This window comes from Myotis nattereri (genome assembly GCF_964212035.1).
Source record: "Myotis nattereri genome assembly, chromosome: 1".
Taxonomy (NCBI): domain Eukaryota; kingdom Metazoa; phylum Chordata; class Mammalia; order Chiroptera; family Vespertilionidae; genus Myotis; species Myotis nattereri.
In genome coordinates, this window is record NC_138075.1 from 24,131,311 (window position 1) to 24,157,501 (window position 26,191).

Below are 26,191 nucleotides of genomic sequence, written 5' to 3' on the forward strand. Positions count from 1 at the left end.
GATCTAAAGACAAAGTTGTCAGAGTGGCGAGAATAAAATTTGACTACGATAGGAGCAAGGTGTCAGAGAGAGCTTTTGAATATGTGAGATCCACCCTACAATTAAAAGCAGAGCTTGGTTAAATATATTTTAAAACTCAAATTTCCTTTTGCAACCAGATAGCCTTCAGAAAAGGTCCTAAGAGTCTGTGTCACCCTGGTCTATCTGGTTGTTCTGGTTATTAGAAATAGAGAAGAAGGAGCACCTTAGGAAAGGGGTGGTACTTCTATGATGGGTGTTTCTTCTTTTACAGGTGTAAACAAAAAGGCCACTTGATCTAAGCTTGCGTGTCTTTATCCTATAAGCCACTGCAGGTGTTTGAGCGGCACTGCTTCTACAACAAAGGTCTAGAGACTCACCGCACCTTGGGAAGAGAATGGCCACTTCCTGGGGAGCAGCCTTTTTCATGTTAGTGACATCCTGTGTTTGCAGCACTATCTTCCACAGAGACCAGCAGACTTGGTTTGAGGGTGTCTTCCTGTCTTCCATGTGCCCCATCAATGTCAGTACCAGCACCTTGTATGGAATTATGTTTGATGCAGGGAGCACTGGAACACGAATTCATGTTTACACCTTTGTGCAGAAAATAGCAGGTAAGTGCAACTGGTACCCTCACCAGAGTCAATAAATCCATACTCTAGTAGAAACAAATGTACTGAGAGTGTGTAATGTGCATTACAGAATCTTATGGCTCCTGAATGTCTTTCTTCAGAGAACATTTTGGACTATAATTGAGTACATAATGTTTAATTCAATGTGAGATTAAGGGGGATCTGGGTTGCCTATAGTTTGAAACCCATGTGTCCAAGAAGTATAGCTGAAATTTGTCTTTCCTTTCCTTTTCTTTTTTTAAAATATATTTTATTGATTTTTTTACAGAGAGGAAGGGAGAGAGATTGAGAGCTAGAAACATCGATGAGAGGAGAGAAACATTGATCAGCTGCCTCCTGCACACCCCCACTGGGGATGTGCCTGCAACCAAGGTACATGCCCCTGACCAGAATCGAACCTGGGACCTTTCAGTCCGCAGGCCAACACTCCATCCGCTGAGCCAAACCGGTTATGGCTGTCTTTCCTTTTCTTGAAAGGTGGTTGATACTTCTGGGTGCAGAATATTGAGAATATTGAGGTAGTCTCGAGAGAAGGATCACTACCATCCTTGAAGAATGGGAGAAGGGACCCTGATGTATAATTTTTTCTGAATTTCCAGGGTTTCTGTCTTCAGGTTACATATAAAGCCTAGGGAAAGGAGTAGGAACTAGGTGTCCACCAGAGAAATGACAAGGGGACTCTCAGGGATTGCCTATCATCCTCTGTCCTCCTCCTCAATACTCCTGCAAGCCATTCCTCGCAGGGGGGATCACCTGGAATAGCTCAGGGAATAGCAGGTTAATCTAGGAGGTCGTGTGACAGCCCAGTATCAGAAGCAGCTTAACTTTTGGTAATCAGCCATCTCTCTTCTGTTTTAATCCCTGGACAAAATAGGACAGCTTCCAGTTCTGGAAGGGGAAATTTTTGATTCTGTGAAGCCAGGACTTTCTGCTTTTGTAGATCAACCTAAGCAGGTGAGTTGTTGGTTGTTGTTTTTTTTAATTTTAATAAGATGTTTAGATTCTCAATATCTTGATAATTTCACCACACAGCTGCTGTTAAATAACTCGTGCTGTTCACTACTGATACTGAGGTTATGTGTGAGATTGGTTTTCTGTCCTCTGCTAATCTCCTGGATAACAGAAATTTTATATCCTGAACTCATTAAGGCTTTGGTGGAAGGAGGCTAGAATCTCTTTAAGAGATTGCTTCCTTTGTATTTACTGTTTAAGATTTTTATTTGAAGTCATCAGCTGCATTGATTAATGTAGGTGCAGAAGATGGACATGAAGTTCTATAGGGTATGAGATATAAACATGACAGACAATTTAGGGAATGTTGACCCATTGAACTCCTTTCAGAACACCATGATATAGGACAGACCATGCCTATACTCTGGAAATTAGGCAAGAATATATGATGAAAAAATCTTTGGTGGCAGAGGATGAATGGTTTTGTTGTGTGTTTCACATTGGGGCACCCACAACATATGCAACACCCAGTGTGTCAGAGGCCACATTAAAATATAATAATTCAGAATAAAATAGAATGTTGAACTTTGGTAGCAGCTATAAAGATATTATTCAGTGCCTCAAGCATAATCACTAACCAAAGGGAAACCTAGTGCTAAAAATAGTTTGAACTTGAAGAACTGAGAAGATGCTTATTTTCTCAGCTCACTGTTTTGAAATGGCAAAAATGCTAGAAAACTAGGAGCTCTTGAAAGCAACTACATTATGAAAGACTGATTCAACATTTAGAGAAGAAGATTGTGTTATGGTTGCTATTAATTATAATGATTATAAGAGGCAGCATGTATCAGGATAGGTGTTTACTCAGGGAAACAGAGGATTTAAAATAATGCTTTTGAATTAATCATAAATTGAGCATTACTGTGTACCATGCATGTAGATGTCAGTGATGTAAAAATGAACCTGACATATTTTGTCCTAATGGAAATAATATAAAGTGTAGCATAATAATAGCTACAGCTGGCCTTTGTGTGGAAACTACACACAGTCTGCCACATTAATGTACACAGCAGTTTGTGGTGGTGTGAGGAATCTATCCCATCTCACAGCAGAGGAAGCCAAGTCCAGGAAGCCCCTATGGTAGGCACAGGGTTAGCAAGCAAGCTTTCTAACTCCTCAGTATGTGTTTCCTTCACTATATTCAACTTTTTGGCCTGAAGCTAATTTATATGAGACACAAAATAGCAATCAATTAAAATGATCACACTATAAAAGAATCATTTTTATTACTACTTAACCAAAATGAAATGGATTCTCCTTCAAAGAAGCCCATTTGTCTAGGTTTCTGCTCCTACAGAAACATGATGAGGGAATATACAAGTGCCACCATATGGACTCTTTACTGCATGAGCGGCTCTTCTCTTTTTGAAGGGTGCTGAGACTGTTCAAGAGCTCTTGGAGGTGGCCAAAGACTCAATCCCCCGAAGTCATTGGAAAAGGACCCCAGTGGTTTTGAAGGCAACAGCGGGACTGCGCTTACTGCCAGAACAGAAAGCCCAGGCTCTGCTCTTTGAGGTAATATTTGAAATCATCTGCATCTTGGGTAATTCTTTTTCCCTATATAAATATTTTCTTTATGGGTTTAAAGCCCTCTGGCATGTTAACCTTTAGTATTGCACCATTGCTAAAGCACTGTGGTGACTTTGGGCTCTTTTGTAGCTAATTATTTGCATTTCAAAATATTACTCTTGAATTTATGGAGTTTTTCCTAAAACATTTAAAGCACTTTCTATCCATGATGTTCTTTTTTTTTTTTTTTTTTTTTTTAAAACATATTTTATTGATTTTTTACAGAGAGGAAGGGAGAGAGATAGAGAGTTAGAAACATCGATGAGAGAGAAACATTGATCAGCTGCCTCCTGCACATCTCCCACTGGGGATGTGCCCGCAACCCAGGTACATGCCCTTGACCGGAATCGAACCCGGGACCCTTGAGTCCGCAGGCCGACGCTCTATCCACTGAGCCAAACCGGTTTTGGCCATGATGTTCTTTTTTAAAAAAATATTTTTAGCAATTTTTAGAGAGAGAGGAAGGGAGAGGAAGAGAGAGAGAGAGAGAGAGAGAGAGAGAGAGAGAGAGAGAGAGAAACATTGATGTGAGAGCAAAACATAGATTGGCTGCCTCCTGTACGCTCCCTACCGGGGATCAAGCCCACAACCTGGTCATGTGCCCTGACCAGGAATCAAACTGGCAACCTTTTGGTGCACTGGAGACCACCCAACCTAATGAGCCACACTGGCCAGGATCATGATGCTCTTAATTTTCTAAACTTATTACAGCAGAATTGTTTTTAATCAACTTTAATGAGAAATAACTTACATACAATTAAATGTATCAATTTTAAGTATACAATTAAATGAATGTTGACAAATACATATGTTGCTTGTGCCCCTTTGTAGTCAATTTCCCCCTCCAGTGAAACCAGGCAACAACTGATTTGCTTTATGTCATTATAGATTCGTTTTACGTGTTCTTACATTTCCTGTAAATGGAGTCATACAGTTTTATATTTCTTTTTTGTATGTGTCTTATTTTTTTCTCTCAGTATAAAGGTTTTGAGAAGAATCATAGAATTGTAAAGTATGAAAGATTTTTAAAGATATCTATTTTATCGCTCATTCAGATCAAAACTAAGTACAGAGAGTTTTAAAAAACTCAATATTTTAAACATTATTGTACATTTTATTATACAAAAATGTGTAAATTAATAAGATTAATAAGATTTAATATTGTGAAGAATATATGCAGAATCCCATTATAACAAAAAAAAAATCACAGCAAAAAAATGATTCTGTATTTAGGTGTGTTAATTCAGTCTTATAAATCCACTAGAGGCTGATGCACGAAATTTGTACAAGAGGTTTGGCCCTCTTAGCCCCAGCTTCGTCCGGAAGGTCGTTCCGCTGTTCTGCCATTCAGTCGATTTGCATATTACCTTTTATTATTATAGATTCTCCTTTGACTGTCAGTACAGAGGGCTTAAGTCCCTTGCCCAAGGACAAACTGCCTGGAATGTCCTTATGAAAATCTGAATCCCTATTCTTCATTCATTCATCCATTCATTCATTCATTTATTCATCATATAAGTGCTTTACTATGTACTGGGCACTGGTGAAGTGGGACATAGAGCAGGGAACAAAAATAACACTGTCCCTGTCTTTTTTTTTTTAATATTTTTTTATTGATTAAGATATTACATATGTGTACCCTCTACCGCCCCCCCCCCCCCCCCGCTCATCCCCTCACCCCCCCCGTTGTCCGTGTCCATTGGTTAGGCCTATATGCTTGCATATAAGTCCTTTGGTTGATCCTTCCCCCTTGCCCCCACCCTCCCCTACCTTCCCTCCAAGGCCCGACAGTCCAATCAAAGCCTCTCCGTCTCTGGATCAGTCCTTGTTCATCAGTTTATGTTGTTCATTATATTCCACAAATAAGTGAGATCTTGTGGTATTTATCCGCTCTCCAGTTCCATCGATGCTGTGGCAAATGGTAAGAGTTCCTTTTTCTTCTTCCTCTTCTTAAAGAATACCTTTCAGCATTTCATATAATGCTGGTTTGGTGGTGATGAACTCCTTTAGCTTTTTCTTATCCGTGAAGCTCTTTATCTGACCTTCCATTCTGAATGATAGCTTTGCTGGATAAAGTAATCTTGGTTGCAGGTTCTTGCTATTCATCTCTTTGAATATTTCTTGCCACTCTCTTCTGGCCTGCATGGTTTCTGTTGAGAAATCAGCTGACAGTCGGATGGGTACTCCCTTGTAGGTAACTGACTGTCTTTCTCTTGCTGCTTTTAAGATTCTCTCTTTATCTTTTGCTCTTGGCATTTTAATTATGGTGTGTCTTGGTGTGGTCCTCTTTGGATTCCTTTTGTTTGGGGTTCTCTGCGCTTCCTGGACTTGTAAGTCCATTTCTTTCACCAGGTGGGGGAAGTTTTCTGTCATTATTTCTTCAAAAAGGTTTTCAATATCTTGCCCTCTCTCTCCTTCTGGTACCCCTATAATTCTGATGTTGGTACGCTTGAAGTTGTCCCAGAGGTTCCTTACACTATCTTCATATTTTTTGAATCTCTTTTCTTTTTTCTTTTTCGGTTGGGTATTTTTTGTTTCTTTGTATTTCAAATCTTTGACTTGATTCTTGGGATCCTCTTGTCTGCTGTTGGATCTCTGTAAATTATTCTTTATTTCAGTCAGTGTATGCTTAATTTCTAGTTGGTCCTTTTTCATGTCCTCCATGGTCTCACTATACTCCTTGATGGATTCATTAAATTTATCGGCGGTTTCCATAAAATTCTTGACAAACCTTATAAACGTGGCCTTGAACTCTATATCCAGTCGTCTGTCCTCCTCCGTTTCTGCCAATTGTGACCTGTTTCTTTGTCTCCGCATTTTGGCTGCTTCCCTGTGTTGATAGAGTGGCCCTGCGTGCCAGGTGTCCTGTAGGGCCCAGTGGCTCAGCCTCCCCAGTTACCTGGGGTGGACACTCTTGGTGCACTCTTGGTGCCTTGGTTGTTGTAGGATCACTGGGAGGAATTGACCTCCAGGCCAATTGGCTGTGGGAAGCAGCTGTGTCTGAAGTGGGAGAATGGTCCCCCTCTGACCACTGGGTACAGTGGCTCCTGGATCTAAGGAGGTGCTAATTCAGCCCCTGCCTGAGGCCACACAGCCGGAGCCTCCACGAAGAGGCTCAGCTGTGAAGCAGTGCAAGCCGCTGTGGGGCCTTGGGCCTTCTCTTGGAAGTTCCGGGTCTGCCTGGCTGGGCTGTAGTTAGGTACATTCACATGCAAAAGCCTCTGCTGCAGCCTGGGTGGGGCGGGGTCTCAGGGAGTCAAAAGGGCGGGGAAAGAAGCTATGGCTGATTCTCCGCGCCCGGAGTCGCGCGTCTCAGTGTCCTGGTAACGGCTGCAAGCACCTCTGAGGGAAATCCGCCCTCAAGTTCGCCCGCTGCCGCCTGACAGAGCAGCCTCTCCCTGTATGAGTCCTGGGTCCCCAGAGACTTCCCAGAACCGGAGTTCAGAGCAGTCGGGAGCTTGTGATTCAAAAAGACAGCCGTGTCCTCAGGTGCCACCCCCTTTCCGTGCGCGCGAGCCGCCGCGCACCTCTGCACTCAGCCTCCGCAGCTCCTCTGGCTCTCAGCGTGCTTTTCTTGTCTTCTAGTTGTAGAAATTACACTCAGCCAGCCTTCCTGTTGTTCTGGACGATGTTTGCTCCGTCCTTTGGGATAATTTTCAATTGCTGTGGGAGGCGACTATTTCCCGGTGTTTATCTATGCCGCCATCTTAGTTTCTCCTTGTCCCTGTCTTAATGGAACTAACGTCCTAGTTTCCAAGACAAAATGAACAAGTCAATACAAAGTATGTCAGGTACTTTAGAAGCTATGGAGAAAAAATAAAGCAGGGTAAGGCAGATCGAAATGCTGGTGGTAGTGTGAAAGAGATGCTATTTTAAATAGGGTGGTCAGGGAAGACCTCATGGGTAAGTTGCATTTGATCAGAGATCTGAAGGGAATGAAGAAACAAGCTATGTAAAACGTTTGTGAATGTAAACTATTCTATACTAGAGAAACAGGTGTAAAGACCTAAATCAGGAATGTGCTTGGCATGTTCAAGGAACAGCATCCAGGGTAGGGTGGCTAGAGGAGAGGGAGTGATGGAAGGGAAGTAGGAGATAAGTTCAGAGAGGTGGGAGGGGTTTATCATGTAGGGCATCAAAGGCCTATGTAAGGACTTCGGCTTTTTCTCTAAGAAGGAAGCCACAGGAGGGTTTGAGCTAAGGAGAGACATAATCTGATGTCTGTTTTTAAAGCACCACTCTTGGCTGCAGTGTTGAGAATTAATTGTGAGCAGAGGCATGGAGTGGAGAGGGCAACAGAAGAAACTATGTTTATTCCTGTTTGCTTATCTATCTTCCTAAATGCTTGTTTATGGATCACTTAACTGACCTTTCCTGGTTGAAACAGTGTTCAGAGGTCACTGCAAGAAGTGTTTTGTCCTGTCAGAAATGAGAACAACCAAGACTAGAATTTTTCCTATCTCTATTTGGGACCTCTCCCTCCCCAACATGATAATCATATAAAAATAAGACATAACACTCACCTTATTGACCTATATTTATGGAGAGTTAAGAGCATTTGCGCAAGCTCTTCATTCTCATCTTCTAAAATAGAATAAGTAAATTCAAATTTGAGTCCCTAGCCATGTGCCAGCATTTGATAGGGGCTGGCAGCAGAGTACTTCAGCCCAGGGACATGAGCTCCTTTACCACTAAGGACAAAAACTAGAATTTGATAAGAGAGCAGCAGAAATTTTATTGTAGCCTAAGGAGCCCCCCAGGCCCAACTCTTCTCTACTCTCCAAGTTTATCTGCTAATCTAAGAAATAGAGTGGGAAGGGGTCCTCCTAGCTTCCAGTACATATCCAGGTAGAATTAATCAGTTGTTTTAAAAAAATTACAGGATCCTGATTTGAGCAAGGTCAAATGTATGCCCTTTCCTAGGTCCAGTTCACCTATAAATGTAGATGATTTGGTTGCAATTTATTTTAAAGTCAAGGGAATCCCTGTGTTTTCTTTTTACAAGAAACCACTAATAGCTTGCTTAGTTCCTTCTCCAGCTCTTTTTTTCTTTTTAAAATATATTTTTATTGATTTCAGAGAAAGGAAGGGAGAAAGAGAGAGGGATAGAAACATCAATGATGAGAGAATCACTGATGGGCTGCCTCCTGCAGGCCCCCTTACTGGGGATCCAGCCTGTAAACTGGGCATATGCCCTGACTTCCTGGTTCTTAGGTTCATGCTCAACCGTGAGTCACACCGGCTGGGCCTTTTCTAGTTTCTTTAGGGAAAATGAATGAGTTCTAAGATTTTATTTAGGGAAAAATGAAGAGAGTAGTTTTCTAAGCCTTTTAGGACATAGCCAAAATATGGAAATCTATTTTATTGCCTTAGGGAATTCAAATTTTTTCCTTTTTCTCTAGGTAAAAGAGATCTTCAAGAAGTCACCTTTCCTGGTACCAGATGACAGTGTTAGCATCATGGATGGATCCTACGAAGGTGGAGAGGTGTTGATATATGTTCTAGAGGGAGAGGGACAGGGTTAATAAAAGGTCTGATTAAAGGACTGTGAACAGGATGGGGGTACTGAAGAAAAAGGAACTAAGGGGAAACAAATAAGCATAGAGGAATGGAATAGCAGGAAATGGTAGGATGGGGAGAAGGGAAGTGTGCACTTTAGACATGAACTTTAGAGAGAAAAGAGAACAAAGATGGGGCCCGAGAAGAGAGGGAAAGTGCTCTGTGATGTAATCCTTGTCTTTCTGTCTTTTTTAGGCATATTAGCTTGGATCACTGTGAATTTTCTGACAGGTAATACAGTCTCAAGTGTATCTTAAGATTTTGACTGGGTTTCACACAGGGTCACTGCAAAATTACCTTTCTTTTTTCCTGTATTATTCTTTCCTTTTGTAAAAAAGAGAAAAGGAAAGACAGGATTTAGTGTTTATAACCTGCCTTCAAGGCCTCAGCTGCAGCAAGAGTCCTTCGTGGTTAACATTTGCCTGTAATCCATGGGGGCAGGAAGCAATGGAGTGTTTATGGAATTCCTCCAGGGCAGGAGAGAAATTGCAGACCGAGAAGTATTGGGCTGTCCAGGAGCAGAACATTTTCAAACTGGCTCTCATCCACAGGTCAGCTGCATGGCCACAGTCAGGAGACTGTGGGGACCTTGGACCTGGGGGGAGCCTCCACCCAAATCACATTTCTACCCCAGTTTCAGGTGAGTCATTACCATGAAGGTTTGGTTAGCAACTCACTTGGCAGGCATATCATGGTGCTAGGAAAGTGGTGCCCTATTTTTAGGCAGCAGCTCCACCACAAATAGGCTGAGTAGAATAAATTAATAACTGAGTGGACTTTCCTTTATCACTGTTCAGAGTCCCTTTGCTTCCTCAAGCCATATGAGATTAGCAGTTTAATCTGTCTCCGTCATCTCTTGTTTTCTGGGGGAGGGACAGGGATGGTGGTGATGACATCCTTAGAATGATCACCCATTCTAAATAGCCTTTTTGCTTTTTTTTAATTTTCAGAACACCCTGGAACAAACCCCTAGGGGCTACCTCACTTCCTTTGAGATGTTTAACAGAACTTATAAGCTCTATACATATAGGTGAGGAGGGGGACAGGGAGGAATAATATTTCATGTAGTATGAGCCTTCTAACTTTTTAAAAAAATATATTTTTATTGATTTCAGAGAGGAAGGGAGAGGGAGAGAGAGATAGAAACATCAATGATGAGAGAGAATCATTGATTGGCTGCCTCCTGCATGACTCCCACTGGGAATTGAACCTACAACCCGGGCACATGCCCTGACTGGGAATCAAACCGTGCCCTCCTAGTTCATAGGTCTACACTCAGCCACTGAGCCATGCCGGCCGGGCAAGTCTTCTAACTTTTTTTTTTTTTTTAATTTTTTAAAAAAATATATTTTATTGATTTTCCACAGAGAGGAAGGGAGAGGGATAGAGAGTTAGAAACATCAATGAGAGAGAAACATCGACCAGCTGCCTCCTGCACACCCCCCACCGGGAATGTGCCCGCAACCAAGTTACATGCCCCTGACCGGAACCGAACCTGGGACCCTCCAGTCCACAGGCTGATGCTCCATCCACTGAGCCAAACCGGTCAGGGCTCTTTTAACTTTTAAAAGCATTTTCACATCTATTATTGCATCTGACAAGCCTTACATGGTCTTTACCATTCCCTGAAGGCCTATTACCTGAAAATCAACTCACTTACCAAATGCCAAGGCAAGCATGTCAAACTTGTGGGTTTGACATGCTTGTACCAAGGAATCCAAGGATTTATTCATTCTTGGCTTCCAACATATATGACTTAAAGAGTCAAAAGTTTTCTCTATAAAGAGGACACTCAGTAAAGCTCAACCAAAGCTCTGTGCCAACTCCATTGAGTTTGCCTTCAGATGTTCAAAATCCAGCCTAGGATTTGATCACAGTGAGTCTGGGAGCTAAGATGAGAGCTTTTCTGGGGATGGTTCCCAGGGTGGGACCCTAGGCAGCGTCACTATCTCTGACCTTTAAGTCATAGCTGTGGAAAGTAGTTACTGCAGGGCCCTGATCTAAACTGTGCAGAAATTACCACTTAGCCACACTAGATGAATAGGTTACAGAGGAACCATGTTACTTTTGAAAGAGGTAGCTTTAGGCTGGAGAACTTCAGGACCAGCATGAAGGTAGTCAATCCTGTATTTTACAGTTACTTGGGATTTGGATTGAAAGCTGCAAGACTAGCAACTCTGGGAGCCCTGGAAACAGAAGGTTCGTCTGGGTACCTGTGCTGGTTGGGGTTTGGTGAGAGTGAACCCAATCCTTTTCCCTCCCTTGGCAATGATTCTGTGGAGGAAAGAGTTATGCTAAATTAGGAAGCACCTATATATATAAAAACCCAAGTGACCGGTTGATCGTTCGACCAGTAGGTATGATGTGCACTGACCACCAGGGGGCAGGTGCTCAACACACAGGCATGAAAACATGGAACAGACTGATGAATCTCAGAGGGAAGGAGGGTGGGGAAGGACGAGAAGAGATTAACCAAAGATCTTATATGCATACTAGAGGCCCCGTGCACAGATTCAGTGTACGGATTCTTGCACTGGTGGGGTCCTTTGGCCTGGCCTGCAGGGATTGGGCCGAAATTGGCAGTCCAACATTCCCCTAGGGGTCCCGGATTGAGAGGGTACAGGCCAGGCTGAGGGACCCCACCGGTGCACGAATTCGTACACTGGGCCTTTAGTATGTTATACAATGGACATAATAATGGCAAATTCTTTTTTTCCTTTATGAGTTCAGATAAGTTTTGGTATGCATTATTAGTCATTTCTAGAATAAGGTCTGTTTGTATGGGGCAATAGCCTGTGGCCAGGAGGCTGAAGTATCTGCAGAAATTCAAGGCTCAGAGAGCAAATTTAGTAGGAGCTTACTCAAGCCCTTGGCTTTACATGGGAGATACAGATGCAGAAAAATCCACTTGCAGGGTGGAATAGCTGAGCAACTCCGTTCACCTCCTCACAGGTGGTAGAAGGGTTAAAAGTTTGGCTTTTTTTTTTTAACCGAATCTTTTTCTTTGTATGTTTTTATTGATTTTTTGAGAGAGGAAAGGAGAGGGAGTGAGAGTTATAAACATCGATGAGAAACATCGATTGGCTGGGGATCAAGCCCACAACCTGGGCATGTACCCTGACCAGGAATCAAACCAGCGACCTCTTGGTGCATGAGTTGATACTCAACCACTGAGCCACATGGGCTGGGCAAGAGCTCAGCTTTTGCGGTCAGGTAGAATTGGGTTCAGTTTCAGTTTTGTGATTTGGGGCAAGTTAGCTACCTTTCTGTGCCCCTTTCCTCACCTTAAGTAAGATTTTACATTTAAAGCACTTTGTATTACTTTGCAATAATAGCCAGTAAGCTATTTTGTGGTGATGATTGTATAGCATTTCAGTTTATAAATGTGTTTCATTTAAGCCTCATAACAACCAATGAGAAAAGTAGAACAGTATTTCTCAACCCCCACCCCCCCACCCTTTTTCTTTTTTTTTAGAAAGGAGGGAACTTATTCCATTGTAGGTTTGGGATTTCTTTCAGATGTGATGAAAGCCATGGATCCTTCCACCAAATGCACATATGACAGAAATGTGCTCATAGTTTTAGGGGCTTCACCAACACCATGAAGCCCGGCTATGAACCCTTGTTAAGAATTCCTGTCCTAGGATATAGTCATGGAACCAATTTAATATGATTGGAAAGCCCAGCCACCTTGGTGATTACTTTCCACCTTAGTGGCTTCTTGCTTGCCTCCCTCTCTCACATCCTTGCCTCTTACTTTGTGGTCTGGTGTTTTCCTTTCAGGGACTGAGGGACATACTTTTCGAAGTGCCTGTCTACCAAGATGGTTAGAAGCAGAGTGGATTTTTGGGGGCGTGAAATACCAGTATGGCGGCATCCAAGAAGGCAAGTGATGTTTTTTCACTGGTTGAAATTATTTTTACACTTGAAGTCTGGAGAAGTTCATGTGAAACTTTTTACAGAGCTCAAGAGAAACTTGCCATATTGCAGAGACTCATTGCAAAGAGATATTGGTACGCCTCCAAGACATAGTGGGAAGTGACCGTGAACAGCTGTCGTTCTGTATCCTGCTCTTGCCCTGGCCCAGTGTTGTGGATTCATTAGACCTGGGGTCTCATGCATTAAGGGTCTCTGCCCTCAGCGGGGTGAGCCTGAAAATTGAGATGATAGGGAGAATAATTCATTTTAAGTTTTATAAAAGGCATAGACCTTGAAATCAAGGAAGAACTTGATTTTTCTAGTAAAGGAAGCAGGCAAGCCTTCTAGCTACTTCTCATAAGCACCATGAAACATACTGTGAGGCAGCAGCTCTAGGCTGACTGGGGCTGTTTTTGATGAGCACAGGTCAGGGAGGGCGCTTCATAGAGAAGCAGGTGCCTTTCCTCCGGACGGCGAGGCTATGGAATTTCGCTCACCTCTGTAAGCCTTTTGTCCTGAGCCTCAGCTGTCCTTGTTTCCTCCTCCTGTGTCCTCGTTGGCGCCAGTAGCTTGTCTCAGAGAGTGGTCCTTCCCTGTCATTTTTCTCACCGTGTCCCTGTGCACTTTGCCCTGGCAGGGGAAGTGGGCTTTGAGCCCTGCTATGCTGAAGTGCTGAGGGTGGTCCAAGGAAAACTTCACCAGCCAGATGAGATCCAGAGAAGCTCCTTCTATGCTTTCTCTTACTACTATGATCGAGCTGTTGACACACACATGATTGGTAAGTTCACGCCAGGTGTCAGGTCAGGGAGGACACTGGGCAAGGCTCTGGTGGGAAAGGGAGAGGGATTCTCTGAAATGCTTGGTCGGAGGTGATCATCCTACTCTTCTTCAGTGCTGGTTGTTGAGTGGCGCTAGTTACTCGAATGGAAGGGGGCATATGATTGAGAATCTTTTAAAGCTAGAAAATGGCCTTAAAATTTTACATGAAGTCTTTTTTCTTTCTTATTGAGGTATAATTGACATAAAATAAAATGCACATACTTTATTTTTTATTAAAATACTAGAGGCCTGGTGCACAAAAATTTGTGCACTCGGGGGAAGGGGGTCCCTCAGCCTGGCCTGTGCCCTCTCGCAGTCTGGGACCCCTCAGGGGATGACCACCTGCTGGCTTAGGCCTGCTCCTCGGGAGACTGGGCCTAAGCTGGCAATCAGACATCCCTCTGGCAGCCCGGCAGCCCTTGGGGGATGCCCACTTGCCAGCAGGGAGCAGACCTAAGCTGCAGTCGGATATCCTTAGCGCTGCTGAGGAGGCAGGAGAGGCTCCCACCACCACTGCTGTACTGGAAGCCATCAGCCTGGCTTGTGGCTGAGCAGAGCTCCCCGCTGTGAGAGCAACTGACCACCAGAGGGCAGCTCCTGCATTGAGCGTCTGCCCCCTGGTGGTCAGTGTGTGTCATAGTGACCAGTCATTCCCAGTCGTTCTGCTGTTAGGGTCAGTTTGCATATTACCCTTTTACTATATTGGATAGAGGCCTGGTGCACGGGTGGGGGCTGGCTGGTTTGCCCTGTAGGGTGATCCGAATCAGGGTGGGGGTCCCGCTTGGGTGCCTGGCCAGCCTGGATGACGGGCTGGTGGCTGTTTGCAGCTGGTCACACCTCCTTCAGGGTAGGGGTCCCCACTGGGGTGCCTGGCCAGTTTGGGTGAGGGGCTGAGGGCCATTTTCAGGCTGCCAGGCGACTGAAGCTCCCAGGCTCTTTTTTTTTCTTTTTTTTTTTATTCTGGGATTTATTTACCTTCTATAGCTGTCGCTGGAGCTGAGAGCCGGCTCCAGCTCTGAGGCTGTGGCTGGCTGAAAGCAGGCATCTGGGTTTGTTTAGCTTCTATAATTGAAACTCTGTTGCCATCACTGGCGCTCTAAGCTCTGACCCCTCTGCCGGCTGAAAGCAGGTTTCTGGGTTTGTTTAGCTTCTATAATTGCAACATTGTTGCATCTGGAGCTCAGAGCTGGGCTGCGGCAGGCGGGGAACCTTGGCTTCCTCCGTCACTGGAGCAAGCAAACCACATATTCGCTTCAGCTGCATGGCTGCCGGCCGCTATCTTGGTTGGCAGTTAATTTGCATATCTTGCTGATTAGCCAATGGGAAGGGTAGCGAAGTTACGGTTAATTACCATGTTTCTCTATTATTAGATAGGACTAGAGTCCCAGTACACAAAAATTTGTGCACTCGAGGGGGGTGTCCCTCAGCCCGGCCTGTGCCCTCTTGCAGTCTGGGACCCCCTCGGGGGATGTCCACCTGCTGGCTTAGGCCCACTTCCCAGGGGGATCAGGCCTAAGCTGGAAGTCAGACATCCCTCTGGCAGCCTGGGAGCCCTCGGGGGATGTCTACTTGCTAGCGGGGAGCAGGTCTAAGCTGCAGTCGGACATCCTTAGCGCTGCTAAGGAGGTCGGAGAGGCTCCCGCCACCACCGCTGTGCTGGCAGCTATCAGCCTGGCTTGTGGCTGAGCTGAGCTCCCCCTGTGGGAGTGCACTGACCACTGGGGGCAGCTCCTGCATTGAGCGTCTGCCCCCTGGTGGTCAGTGTGTGTCATAGTGACCAGTCATTCCCAGCCGTTCCGCTGTTAGGGTCAATTTGCATACTACCCTTTTATTATATAGCATAGAGGCCAGGTGCACAGGTGGGGCAGGCTGGTTTGCCCTGAAGAGTGTCCCGGATCAGGGTGGGGGTCCTGCTGGGGTGCCTGGCCAGCCTGGGTGAGGGGCTGAGGGCCGTTTTCAGGCAGCCACATCCACTACAGCAGTGGTTCTCAACCTTCTGGCTATTTAAATACAGTTCCTCATGTTGTGACCCAAACATAAAATTATTCTTGTTGCTACTTCATAACTGTAATGTTGCTACCATTATGAATCGTAATGTAAATATCTGATATGCAGGATGGTCTTAGGCGACCCCTGTGAAAGGGTCCTTCGACCGCCAAAGGGGTCGTGACCCACAGGTTGAGAACCGCTGCCTTACAGGGTGGGGGTCCGCACTGGGGTGCCTGGCCTGCCTGTGTGAGGGGCTGATGGCTGTTTTCAGGCTGGTCAAGCCCTCCAGTGCCGACCCTCACCCCACGGGGTGTGGCCAGTCTGGGTGAGGGGCTGAGGGCTGTTTTCAGGCTGGCCACACCACCTTCAGAGTGGGGGTCCCTACTGGGTTGACTAGCCAGCCTGGGTGAGGGGCTGATGGCCGTTTTCAGGCTGGCCACGACCCCCCAACCACCCCACGAGCCAAGCTCCCAGCCTCTTCTTTTTTTCTTTTTTTTTTCTGGGATTTATCTTCTATAATTGAAACTTTGTAGCCTTGAGTGGAGCCCAGGGCCGTTCAGGAGGGAAGCTTGGCTGCTCGCTCCTGCTCTGTGGCCGCCCACCATCTTAGTTGAGTTAATTTGCATACTCAGTCCTGATTGGCTGGTGGGTGTGGCTTGTGGGCATGGCTTGAGCACAGCAGAGGGACAGTTAATTTGCATGTTTCTCTTTTATTATATAGGACTAGAGGCCCGGTGCACAAAAATTTGTGCACTCGGGGGGGAGGGGGGGTTCCTCAGCCCGGCCTGTGCCCTCTCGTAGTCTGGGACCCCTCAGGAGATAACGACCTGCTGGCTTAGGCCTGCTCCCGAGTGGTAGAGGGCAGGCCCAATCCCTAGGTGCAGCCCCTGGTCGGGCTCAGAAGCAGGGCTGATTGGGGAGTTGGGGCGCCGCCCCGTCATGCACAGAGCAGGGCGGATCGGGAGGTTGCGATGCCACCCTGAGTCACGCTCAGGGTAGGGCCGATTTGGGGGTTGGGGCACCGCCCACTGTCACACTCAAGGCAGGGTCGATGGGGAGGTTGCGGCGCGACCCCCTGTCACGCACAGAGCAGAGTCAATCAGGGGATTGTGGCGCTGCCCCCTGTTACTCACAGAGCAGGGCCCATCAGGGGGTTTGGGGCTCCGTACCCTGTCATGTACAGAGCAGGGTCGATCAGGGGGTTGGGAAGCTCCCCCCTATCAGGCACAGAGCAGGGCTGATCAGGGGGTTGGGGCTCCTTCCCCTGTCATGAACAGAGCAGGCCGGATAGGGAGGTTGTGTCCCTGCCCCGTTACACACAGAGCTCCAGGGCGATCAGGGGGTTTGGGCGCTGCCCCCTGTCACGCTGATCCTGGTGCCGGGAGGCTTCGCGGCTCCGCTGATCCCGGTGCTGGGAGGCATATTACCTTTTACTATATAGGATAGAGGCCTGGTGCACGGGTGGGGGCCAGCTGGTTTGCCCTGAAGGGTGTCCTGGATCAGGGTGGGGGTCCCCACTGGGGTGCCTGGCCAGCCTGGATGAGGGGATGATGGCTGTTTGCAGCTGGTCACACACCCTTCAGGGTGGGGGTCCCCAGTGGGGTGCCTGGCCAGTCTGGTTGAGGGGCTGAGGGCTGTTTTCAAGCTGGCGTGTGACTGAAGCTCCCAACCGCTCCTTTTTTTCTTTTCTTTTTTTTTATTCTGGGCCAGCTTTAGCTCTGAGGCTTGGCTCCAGCTCTTAGGACTCTCAGGTATCTGGTTTGTTTGGGTTCTATAATCGAAACACTGTTTCAACTCCAGCTCTGAGATCCCGGCTGGCTGAAAGCAGGTTTCTGGGGTTTTGTTTAGCTTCTATATTTGTAACAGTGTTTCAAACTGCAAGCTCAGAGGCCGGCAGCGGCAGGCGGGGAACGTTGAATTCCTCCGTCACTGAAGCAAGCAAGCCTCATGTTTGCTTCAAGCTGCCTGGCTGCTGGCCGCCATCTTGGCTGGCAGTTAATTTGCATATTGCCCTGATTAGTCAATGGGAAGGGTAGCGGAGGTACGGTTAATTACCATGTTTCCCTTTTATTAGATTAGATGGTTGACATAATATTAGTTTCAGGTGTACAAAATAGTGATTCAACATTTATTTATATATATCTTACAAAGTGATCTCCCTGTAAGTCTAGTAACCATCTGTCACTGTGCAAAGTTCTTACAATATTGTTGACTATATTCCCTGTGTTGTACATTACATGCCGGGATCTATTTATTTTATACTGGAGGTTGGTGCCTCTTAGTCCCCTTTACCTTTTTTGCCCATCCTTCCATCCCTCTCCCCTCTGGCAACCATCAGTTTATTCTTTATATTTGTGAGTCTGTTTCATTTTGTTTGTTTTGTTTTTTAGAGTCCACATATAAGTGAAATCATACAGTTTTTGTCCCCTGACTTATTCCATTCAGCATAAAATGTACATATTTTAAAGTGTACAGGTAGTTCATAAGTGTGGTGATTGGGTATTCACACTCTTTTGTGAGATGTGCCTCCCTCAAACCTTGTTACATCAGCACATTACCCGTGTGACGTGGAAAAATGTATACTTTGCTAATTTTGACATACACCCCTGAAACCATTACCAAATTCAATATTTAAAACCATATATATTACCCTAAAGTTTCCTCCTTCCCCTTTTTAACTTTTTTTTTATCACAGTAGTAATGTTTTTGTTTAGCTGTGATGATGTATGTATGGAATCTGTCATGGCCTGAGATATGAATTGATTTTCTATTTTCTAGTGTGTTTTTGCAAATGAATCAAATTTTTATTGTGGTTAAATACATATAACATAAAATAGATTATAAATAAACAGACTGCATAGATTATTTTGTATGAATATCATGTATATTTATTCTCTAATGTTGGGAATTTTATTTCCTGTTTTTCTTTATTACAAATCTCACTAGGATGAATTTTCTTATGTTTCTTTGACACTTTTTGACATCAGCGACTCTTCTGCTTCATTCCAGATTATGAAAAGGGGGGTATTTTAAAAGTTGAAGACTTTGAAAGAAAAGCAAAGGAAGGTAAGTGTCAGTGGCACCCCTTAACAGCGAGTCTGAGAGGCTGTGCAAAGTCCAGGGACCTTAACGTGTCCCGACGTTCCACAGCCAGCAGGAAGCCTCTCAGAGGCTGGTTTTCTGTCCTTGCCAGGAACTTAAAGCATAAGTGGCATAGAAAAATGTGAGAATAGAAGAAGCTTTAGGAAGATGGTGAAAACCTGCTTTTCTACATTTCTGGTGTGTGCTTTTTAGTTGAAATAGTGTTATTAATGCTAATGAAACATCAAACACCAAAATATATGGGAAATAGCCACAGAGGTTTCCTGGAAAGAGTCCATTGGAAACATAAATAATCTTATCCAGTGTCCTTAAAGTAATGCTAACTGGTATTTCCCTGTCCTCAGGGCTTCAGCATTAATAATATATAAGGAATGTGGTTGAATTAAGCCCAAAGAATAGACAGAGAAATTTAGCAAATAAACAAGGGCCCATGTAAATTTGAGTAGATAAGATATTACATCAGAAATCTGCACGTTCTTAAGAAGCTGCAGTCTTGTAGAGGCTGTCAGTGCACAGTTCTAGCCTCTAAGACTCCAAGGCATCAGCCAAATGGAGAATCCTGCTTTGCTTATTCCAAGTCTATATTTAGAGAAAATTACACACCTCTCAGTTGGCTGCAAACTTGAATTCCACTCTTTACTCTCTCTCCCCTTCAGTGTGTGACAACTTGGAAAATTTCACCTCAGGCAGTCCTTTCCTGTGCATGGATCTCAGCTACATCACAGCCTTGTTGAAGGATGGCTTTGGCTTTGCAGACAGCACCGTCTTACAGGCAAGAGAGAGGGCAGAGGAATCTCATAACAGACTTCTTATTTGGGAGTTGGGAAGAAAGAGTTAAGAGTGACTATAGGTGGAATTATGAGGATTTTTATTCGGGCTATGGACAAGCACTGTGCAAGACACTATGAGTGTGGGAAATTACCTCGATGCAAAGGCAGTTTCTAAGTATGTTACCAGGAAAGCTATCCTAGAGGTCACAGAGCAGAAGGCTTGCATCCAAATGAAGATGCCCAGGCCCCATGGTTTATTAAATCAATTTTGAAACTCAGGACAAGAAGCAACAGGAAAGAAATGGGACAGGTGAACACACAGTGTAGGGTGCAAGCAGGTTGGAAGTGCCACACTTCCTGAATTCTGGGTAGGTATGTCCTACCTCCCTCTGCTGCTGCTGACAGTGTGGTTGGTTGCAAGTACTAGACCTGAAGTTTAATCAAGGGGGCACAAGGACAGAGGTGCCTGGAGCCATTGCACAAATTTCCACTGTTTGGAGAGGCATAGGGGCAAGTACATTATCTGGTAATATTAGTGTACTCAGCCCAATAGATGGTCTTATTTGGCAGAGGACATGAGGGACTAAAAGGGTGTCACAAACAAGTGGCTTAAGATCTCATGAATGTTGAATGCCTGTGTATATGTAGTATGTCATATATATTTGATATGTGTCTTGTATATTTAGTGCTTCTTGAATCTTGGGTCCCCCTTTATCTTCCTATCTCTGTCCACCTGTTCCAGAATAGGCAGGCTCAACATTGTAGTAACTTATTTATTTATTCTAAACACATCTTATATCTTTTATCCATCCCATTTTCTGGTTTTCAGTACAGTAATTAAGTAATTGCACATATGTTTATGTCAATGAAAGAATGTCCAGCGTTAGAAAAAGTCTTATAAGAGTTTATTTGAGCCAAACTGACAACCATTGCTGGGAAGCAAAATCTCAGTGGATTGGGAAAATGCTCCAGAGAATGGCAGTTTGCAGTTTATTTTATACATTAGAATCAAAGGAGATATAAGGGGGTTACATGAAATCCATTTGGTGGTAGATTAGGGAGGTGGGAGAAAGCAAAGTGGAGAAATCTCTGAGATTAGATAAAAAGTAAAACACAGAGATGCATCTTATACATCGGTGGGTACAGGACAGTAAATATTTACGGGACACTGAATGGCACATGGGCAACAATACAACAGTGTGGTCTCGTGCTCTGGTGCGGGTGGTTGTGCCTTCGAGGGGTCTGGAAAAGAAAATTACCCTGACATTTCAAAGGTATGTTATCTTAGATGCACAAAGAAAAGAGACAATTTCAAAGGTAAAGGTTGACCTTTCTCAAGGAAGCTACAGGCCTAGGACATGACTACCCACCATGACCCACTTTTCGTTAGGATGTTTTACGTTCAGACCACCTTGAGTCAGGTTTACTATGGGACCCTTTTTCGTCCACAGTTACAAGGATGGGTAAGATGCAGTCTTTGTCCTCAGATATCATGTAGTCTATTAAAGGAGATGGCACAAGGCAGCTTTGAACTTTGGGGTCTAGTACGTAGACTGTATTCTTTTTGAGCCTCCTCCCCCCTCCTTGTGCCATTTCCCCTTCCTGTTTCATCAGTTCCGGATGAGTTTATATTATCCAGTTTGTTGGGTTATACAGATGTCATAAACTCATTCGTACTAAGGTACTTGAACTTCATGTGTTTTGCCTGCCAAGAGCTTCAGCATTTAAAGTGCTTAAGACAGAAGAGTTACCTGCCAGTACTTTAGTATAGTGGTGTTTATAGCATGGGCTTTGTTGTCCGTCATATCTGGATTCAAGTTCTGATTCTGCAAGCTTGCTGGCTCTGTGACCTTAAATGATTTACTTCCCCTCTAACTTTTAGGTTCCTCACCCAAAGCACAGGTATCCTTTGAGTTCCTATTTTATAAGACTGTTATGAAAATTGAGATAATGCCTGTGAAACACATTACCTGGCACGTAGTGTAAGTTATTAGTATTGGTGTCGCTAGTAGTATAGACAGTTGGGGAGAGATTTGTGGATTAGAGAGGTCATCCTAAGCCCTTAGTACATAGTACTGAGTTAGCAACTTTCTCTACTTAAGTAACAACTATAACCAAATCATGTAAGGACAAGTTTCTGCCATTTCCAGTGCTGGCATCCTTTTGCTCTTTATGATTTCAGTGGCAACACAATTTAAATCAGGGGTTCACAGTCCTGCCCGAGATAGCTTCACTTCAGCATCTAGGTCTTTAGGCTCTCAGCCCAGTCCTCAGAACAGAGGAGAGCATTTGATTGGGGGACACTCCCAGTTTGACTCAGGTATCTCAGACAAAACCTCAAGATGATCCACATGCCATTCTCCCAGTGTTTGGCACAGTGACTAGATTGGATTTCCTCAGGTCAACAAAGTATTGTGTCATAAAACTGAGTACTAGAAAGACAGACTAAAACCAATCCACTGGTTTCCAAACTTGTGTGCATGTGTGTGGTGGTCTTTACTCAACAAAAGCTTATGCAGAATGCCAGTAACACTGGTATGTGGAGCATCTGGTTGAAGCAGAGGTACAGGGCCTGGGACTCCTCACCAGATGGCCCCCCTTTCTCTTTGAAGCGCTTCCAAGGAACCCTCAGGATTCTGAAGAAAACAATTTGATAAATACTAACTGAAACCCTTTTATGTAGTTGAGAAATTGGGGTCTAACATGGGGTCATGAACTAATTGAGGCTCAACCTGGCCTAGAATGCCTTAAAAACCTTAGATGGTTAATAGTGCTTAAGAAGCAGCAGTTACTTACAAAGTATGAGTGGGGAAGCTTTAGTATGTGCGTTCATACCTCTAACTCTATTCCCAACTCCTATTATATCTAATTTCAGGATTAGGAAAAGAGTTCCAAAGGTCCTGTCGAAAGCCTGGGTGAGACCACTTTCTGGGCCAGAATATTCAGGGATCAGCTTGGCAAGGGGCCAGTAATAGGCCACGGCAGGAAGGAAACTTGCAGAAACGGGTTGTGGGGAGGCCTCCAGACTGACTACGTCCAATTTGCCTTGGTTTGGCCATGTGGGCGATCTTTGCCCATGTCCTGCTTGCTAAAATTGAATGAAAATGTGAAGGCTTTTTTTTCTCCTCCCCAACAGCTCACAAAGAAAGTGAACAACATAGAGACAGGCTGGGCCTTGGGGGCCACCTTTCACTTGCTGCAGTCTCTGGGCATCTCCCACTGAGGCCACACCCTTCCTCTGAGGCCCGCATTTGCCAACAACCTTTTAACGGGAGAAGGAGACAAGATTCAGTCATGTTATGAGGCGGTCTGGAAACCACCTGGATTGAAACCCAGCAGCTGGCTTCATCAGGAGGAAGAGGTTTTTGTAGACAGCTCTTGCCCTGAAGTCTAGAGATTTGGGTTTAATTAATTTTACACATCTAATAGGAACTGGTACCTAACCATTCTGCTTGCACGGCTGGTACTAGAGTCTAAATTTTTGAGCATGCTTGTGTGTCACAGAGAGCCAAAAGGAATAGCTTTGGAACTTAACCAAAGAAAAATCTCATTTCAACCCTTTGAGTGCCTCTTTCCTTTTGAACATTTTAAGTTTCCTCTTACATGCTAATCTTAGCTGACTGATTGCAATCCCATAGCCTGTCAACACCAGTATATTTTTCCTCCCTGCACATTGCCTGGTCCCACCCTTACCATACCCATCCACTCACTTGCCCAAAAAAGAGAGGAAAAAATACCTGGTTTTGTAATTCAAGAGGAAAGAAAGGTCCCATCTCTGAAATTGTGTGGTCCTGCTTTGTGCTAGCTCCAATCAGCCAGCTGAGAGCTGTCCTCTTAGCAGGAGAGCAACTCCTACCTGTACAGCCTTAAGAAAAGAGGCCATCCAGTCTCTAAGGACATGTTTTGGGAGAGCGTGGCTGCCTTGTATAGGCCACCTTCTTTTAATCAACTTTTTATGTCAACCGTGAGATGAATGAGTATGTCCAACCTTCTAGGAATATGTGTTTATTCAGTGCCAGTGCCTCCTTCCAGGCTCTGTTTATAGTAATTTGTCATCCTAATCTTATTTCTTTGTATTTCTAAGAAGTACATCTCTACTCTTCTATTGGAGGATCTAGATTTTGGCCGTAGCTCCTTTCAGTTTGCCCTTTTATTCTGTTTATAGCAACATTTCCTCCTACCTGGCCCCTGATCATTTTAGCTACCATCTCCTAAATTGTCTAGTTCCAGGGTTTCTGATAACCTTCTCGATGATAAGCTAACATTTTATTTTGTTGGCCATTTGGGCCCTCACACTGTGGATTCTCTTTTTGGGTTGGAATGCTCTGAGCCCTTCATTTTGTGAATTACTTCCCCTAAAATTCATTATCTCGTACTTTCCCATAGGCCCATCACCTGCTTCTTGTCTGCCCGCTCAGCGCCCTTGGGCTTGAAGGATCTTCCTGTTGGCTGGCTCTTTGACCTTGGCTCTTTACCCCCAGCTTCTTTCCAGCAGTTTGTATCTTCCACACTTGTAGCCATCACAGTAGCTTTCTTCTGGCTGTCTCACCAAAAAATGTTATTAAACACCTGGCCCTCACAAGAGCTCCTTTTTTTTTTTTTTTTTTTTTTTTTTTAAGAGCTCCTTTTTTAAAGTTATTCCACTGAGTCAGTAAGTGGTTAACATCTGATGTGCAAGTAGCTAGCCAAATTTTATCTTTATCTCCCACATTTTAGTGTGTTGTTTGGTTTCTTTATTTCATTGTGGAATTTTTTCAGATTCTTCATACTGACTTTATTTTCTTTTTTCACACTGACTTTTATACCAAGGTCACCTTGATACCTATTGTCTTCCTCAAAAGAATGCTAATACGTCATACAATCTTTAGAGTTGGAAACAGCCCAAAGATAGAATCCAGCCTTCTAACTGTTGCAGAATCCCCTCAACATTTCTAAGTAGCTGTACTTAGCTTCTGGTTAGCATGTTTTGAGGCAGCTCATTGCATTTGGGACAGCGCTGATGTTAAACATCCCTTCAATGTGGCGCTGCAGTCTCTCCTCTCAGTGGTCTTCTCTCATCGCTCCTTTCACAGCCTTTCCATCTCCTGAAGAAAATTCCTCCCGAGTCCTTTGTGGTCTCTCCTTTAGTAGAACACTTGGCTTCTGGACCCCTTACATTTTTGTCACACAGGTTGAGTGCTAGAACCAGTCACACACTAAATGTTGTTCCACATGATTAGGGAGAGACCAGTTTCTCTAGTAGAAACCAAGTGTTTTCCCCAAGAGGTAAGCTGTGTTCACTAAAGACTCCACCAGTTTGACGGTTGAGAGAGGCAAGATTCCGTGGTCTTTGTCATAGCTTGTCTGTGAAGATTTTCTTATGGACAGAGGCTGTTCAGACTCCTTTGGTCATCCCAAGTACCTCTAGAACTCTTGGATAGATGCATTAACTCCAGAAATGTGTTTACCTAAATTCTGATAATCTTGACTAGAACATCTGGAGAGAATTAACCAGTTTATCCATGTTAGGAGCAATATGGAATAAGAATTTTTATTTCTTAGAAAAAATGACTTGTCTATAATGTCCTTTTGCCCCTTAGTGTACCTTTTGGGCCTCTTATTGAGGAATCCTATAGTGGCTAATATTGCTGGTTAAGTTTCTTTTCTATAAATGTGTTTATATATTTCAAATACTTAGGACCTGGCCTGGCACATAGTGGATGTTGTGTGTTCACCATCATCATATGAAGAACATCCTCTGTGGTAACGGAGGGCCTTGTAAGATGTGCCTTAAAATTCTTCCTATTTTGCCTGATTTTATTTATTTGCATACTTTTGGAGAGTCCATGTTCTTCTTTCCTGGGCTACCTTTCCAATTTTTGTGAAAGACGACGCCCCCCACCCCCTTCAGTGGTTACCTTTCTGGACTCTGCTAGTAGTCATACAACTTTCACAGTAGTTGCCATCTTTCATTCTGGGCACATCTTTCCAGAGATTCCAGGAACTTTTGTGACACTATCATTTTTTACTCTAGTATCTTATAAATTTTCTGCATTTGCCTGAAAAGCTCCCCTTTAGAAACATCTTTCTCATTCCTTCAGTAACTAAGCTAAACTAAACAGAATAGTTTAGCTTGGTTCAAAAGCAGACTGTTTCTTCTCATTTCATCAACAAATCAGACTTTTGGACAAAATTTTCTCTACAGTATACAAATCTAATGGATCCCCCAAATCTCTTCAAGAGGCATCTCTGGTTCTGCGAAGTGAGCTCTTCAAACACCCACAGCACCCCTACACTCTTCAGCTACCAGTCCGCAACCAAATATGACAAATTCTGCTGCTAATCAGATTTTCCCTTTGACCTGGCTCCTGAAGTTCTCACACCTGTGCAATGAAACTATTTATTGTTTTGTCACTGAACAGACAGTGGTGTCCCAGAGAGGAACCATAAATAAAAGCGAAATCCGGTGCTGTGATAAGGAAGTAACAATGAGCAACAGATTTGGTTTTCTTTTTAGAAAGTCCAGTGCACCTACCACAAAGGTTAAAGCAATTTATTTTTAATTTAAAACAGTAATTCTAACAAAAAATCATCAATTGAATATTTCTAATTCTTCTTTATCAAAAGCTAATTGTATAAATTTATGACCAGCATTTAAAAAAAACTATAGATCTTCTCTTTAGAAAGGATTGTTAACAAGTGAAAATGAATGAGATAGCACCTTAAGTTGTTTTAGTAATAAAAAGTTATTTTCAACAAAAATTGTAATAGTCTTTCTTTGGGGTTTTTCTTGGCTTGGTTTATATACCCCTCCCCACAGCAAAT

The 26,191-nt window shown here is 44.1% G+C and overlaps 1 protein-coding gene across 2 annotated transcripts; it reads left to right on the plus strand.

The window, feature by feature from the left end:
* On the plus strand, nucleotides 1–26,114 carry ENTPD5 (ectonucleoside triphosphate diphosphohydrolase 5 (inactive)). 2 transcript variants are annotated; one of them, XM_081100315.1, is made up of 13 exons: nucleotides 1–632; nucleotides 1,525–1,604; nucleotides 3,033–3,176; nucleotides 8,633–8,708; nucleotides 8,985–9,020; nucleotides 9,341–9,429; nucleotides 9,740–9,819; nucleotides 10,927–10,988; nucleotides 12,573–12,674; nucleotides 13,345–13,485; nucleotides 18,525–18,581; nucleotides 19,274–19,389; nucleotides 25,065–26,114. In XM_081100315.1, the coding sequence occupies exons 1-13, from the start codon at nucleotides 416–418 to the stop codon at nucleotides 25,131–25,133; spliced, it is 1,269 nt and encodes a 422-aa protein (XP_080956441.1). In that variant the 5' UTR covers nucleotides 1–415; the 3' UTR covers nucleotides 25,134–26,114. The 2 variants fall into 2 exon arrangements, with proteins under 2 accessions (XP_080956441.1, XP_080956440.1); XM_081100314.1 differs by lacking the exon at nucleotides 25,065–26,114 and adding an exon at nucleotides 22,524–23,103.
* The last annotated feature ends 77 nt before the right edge of the window (nucleotides 26,115–26,191 follow it).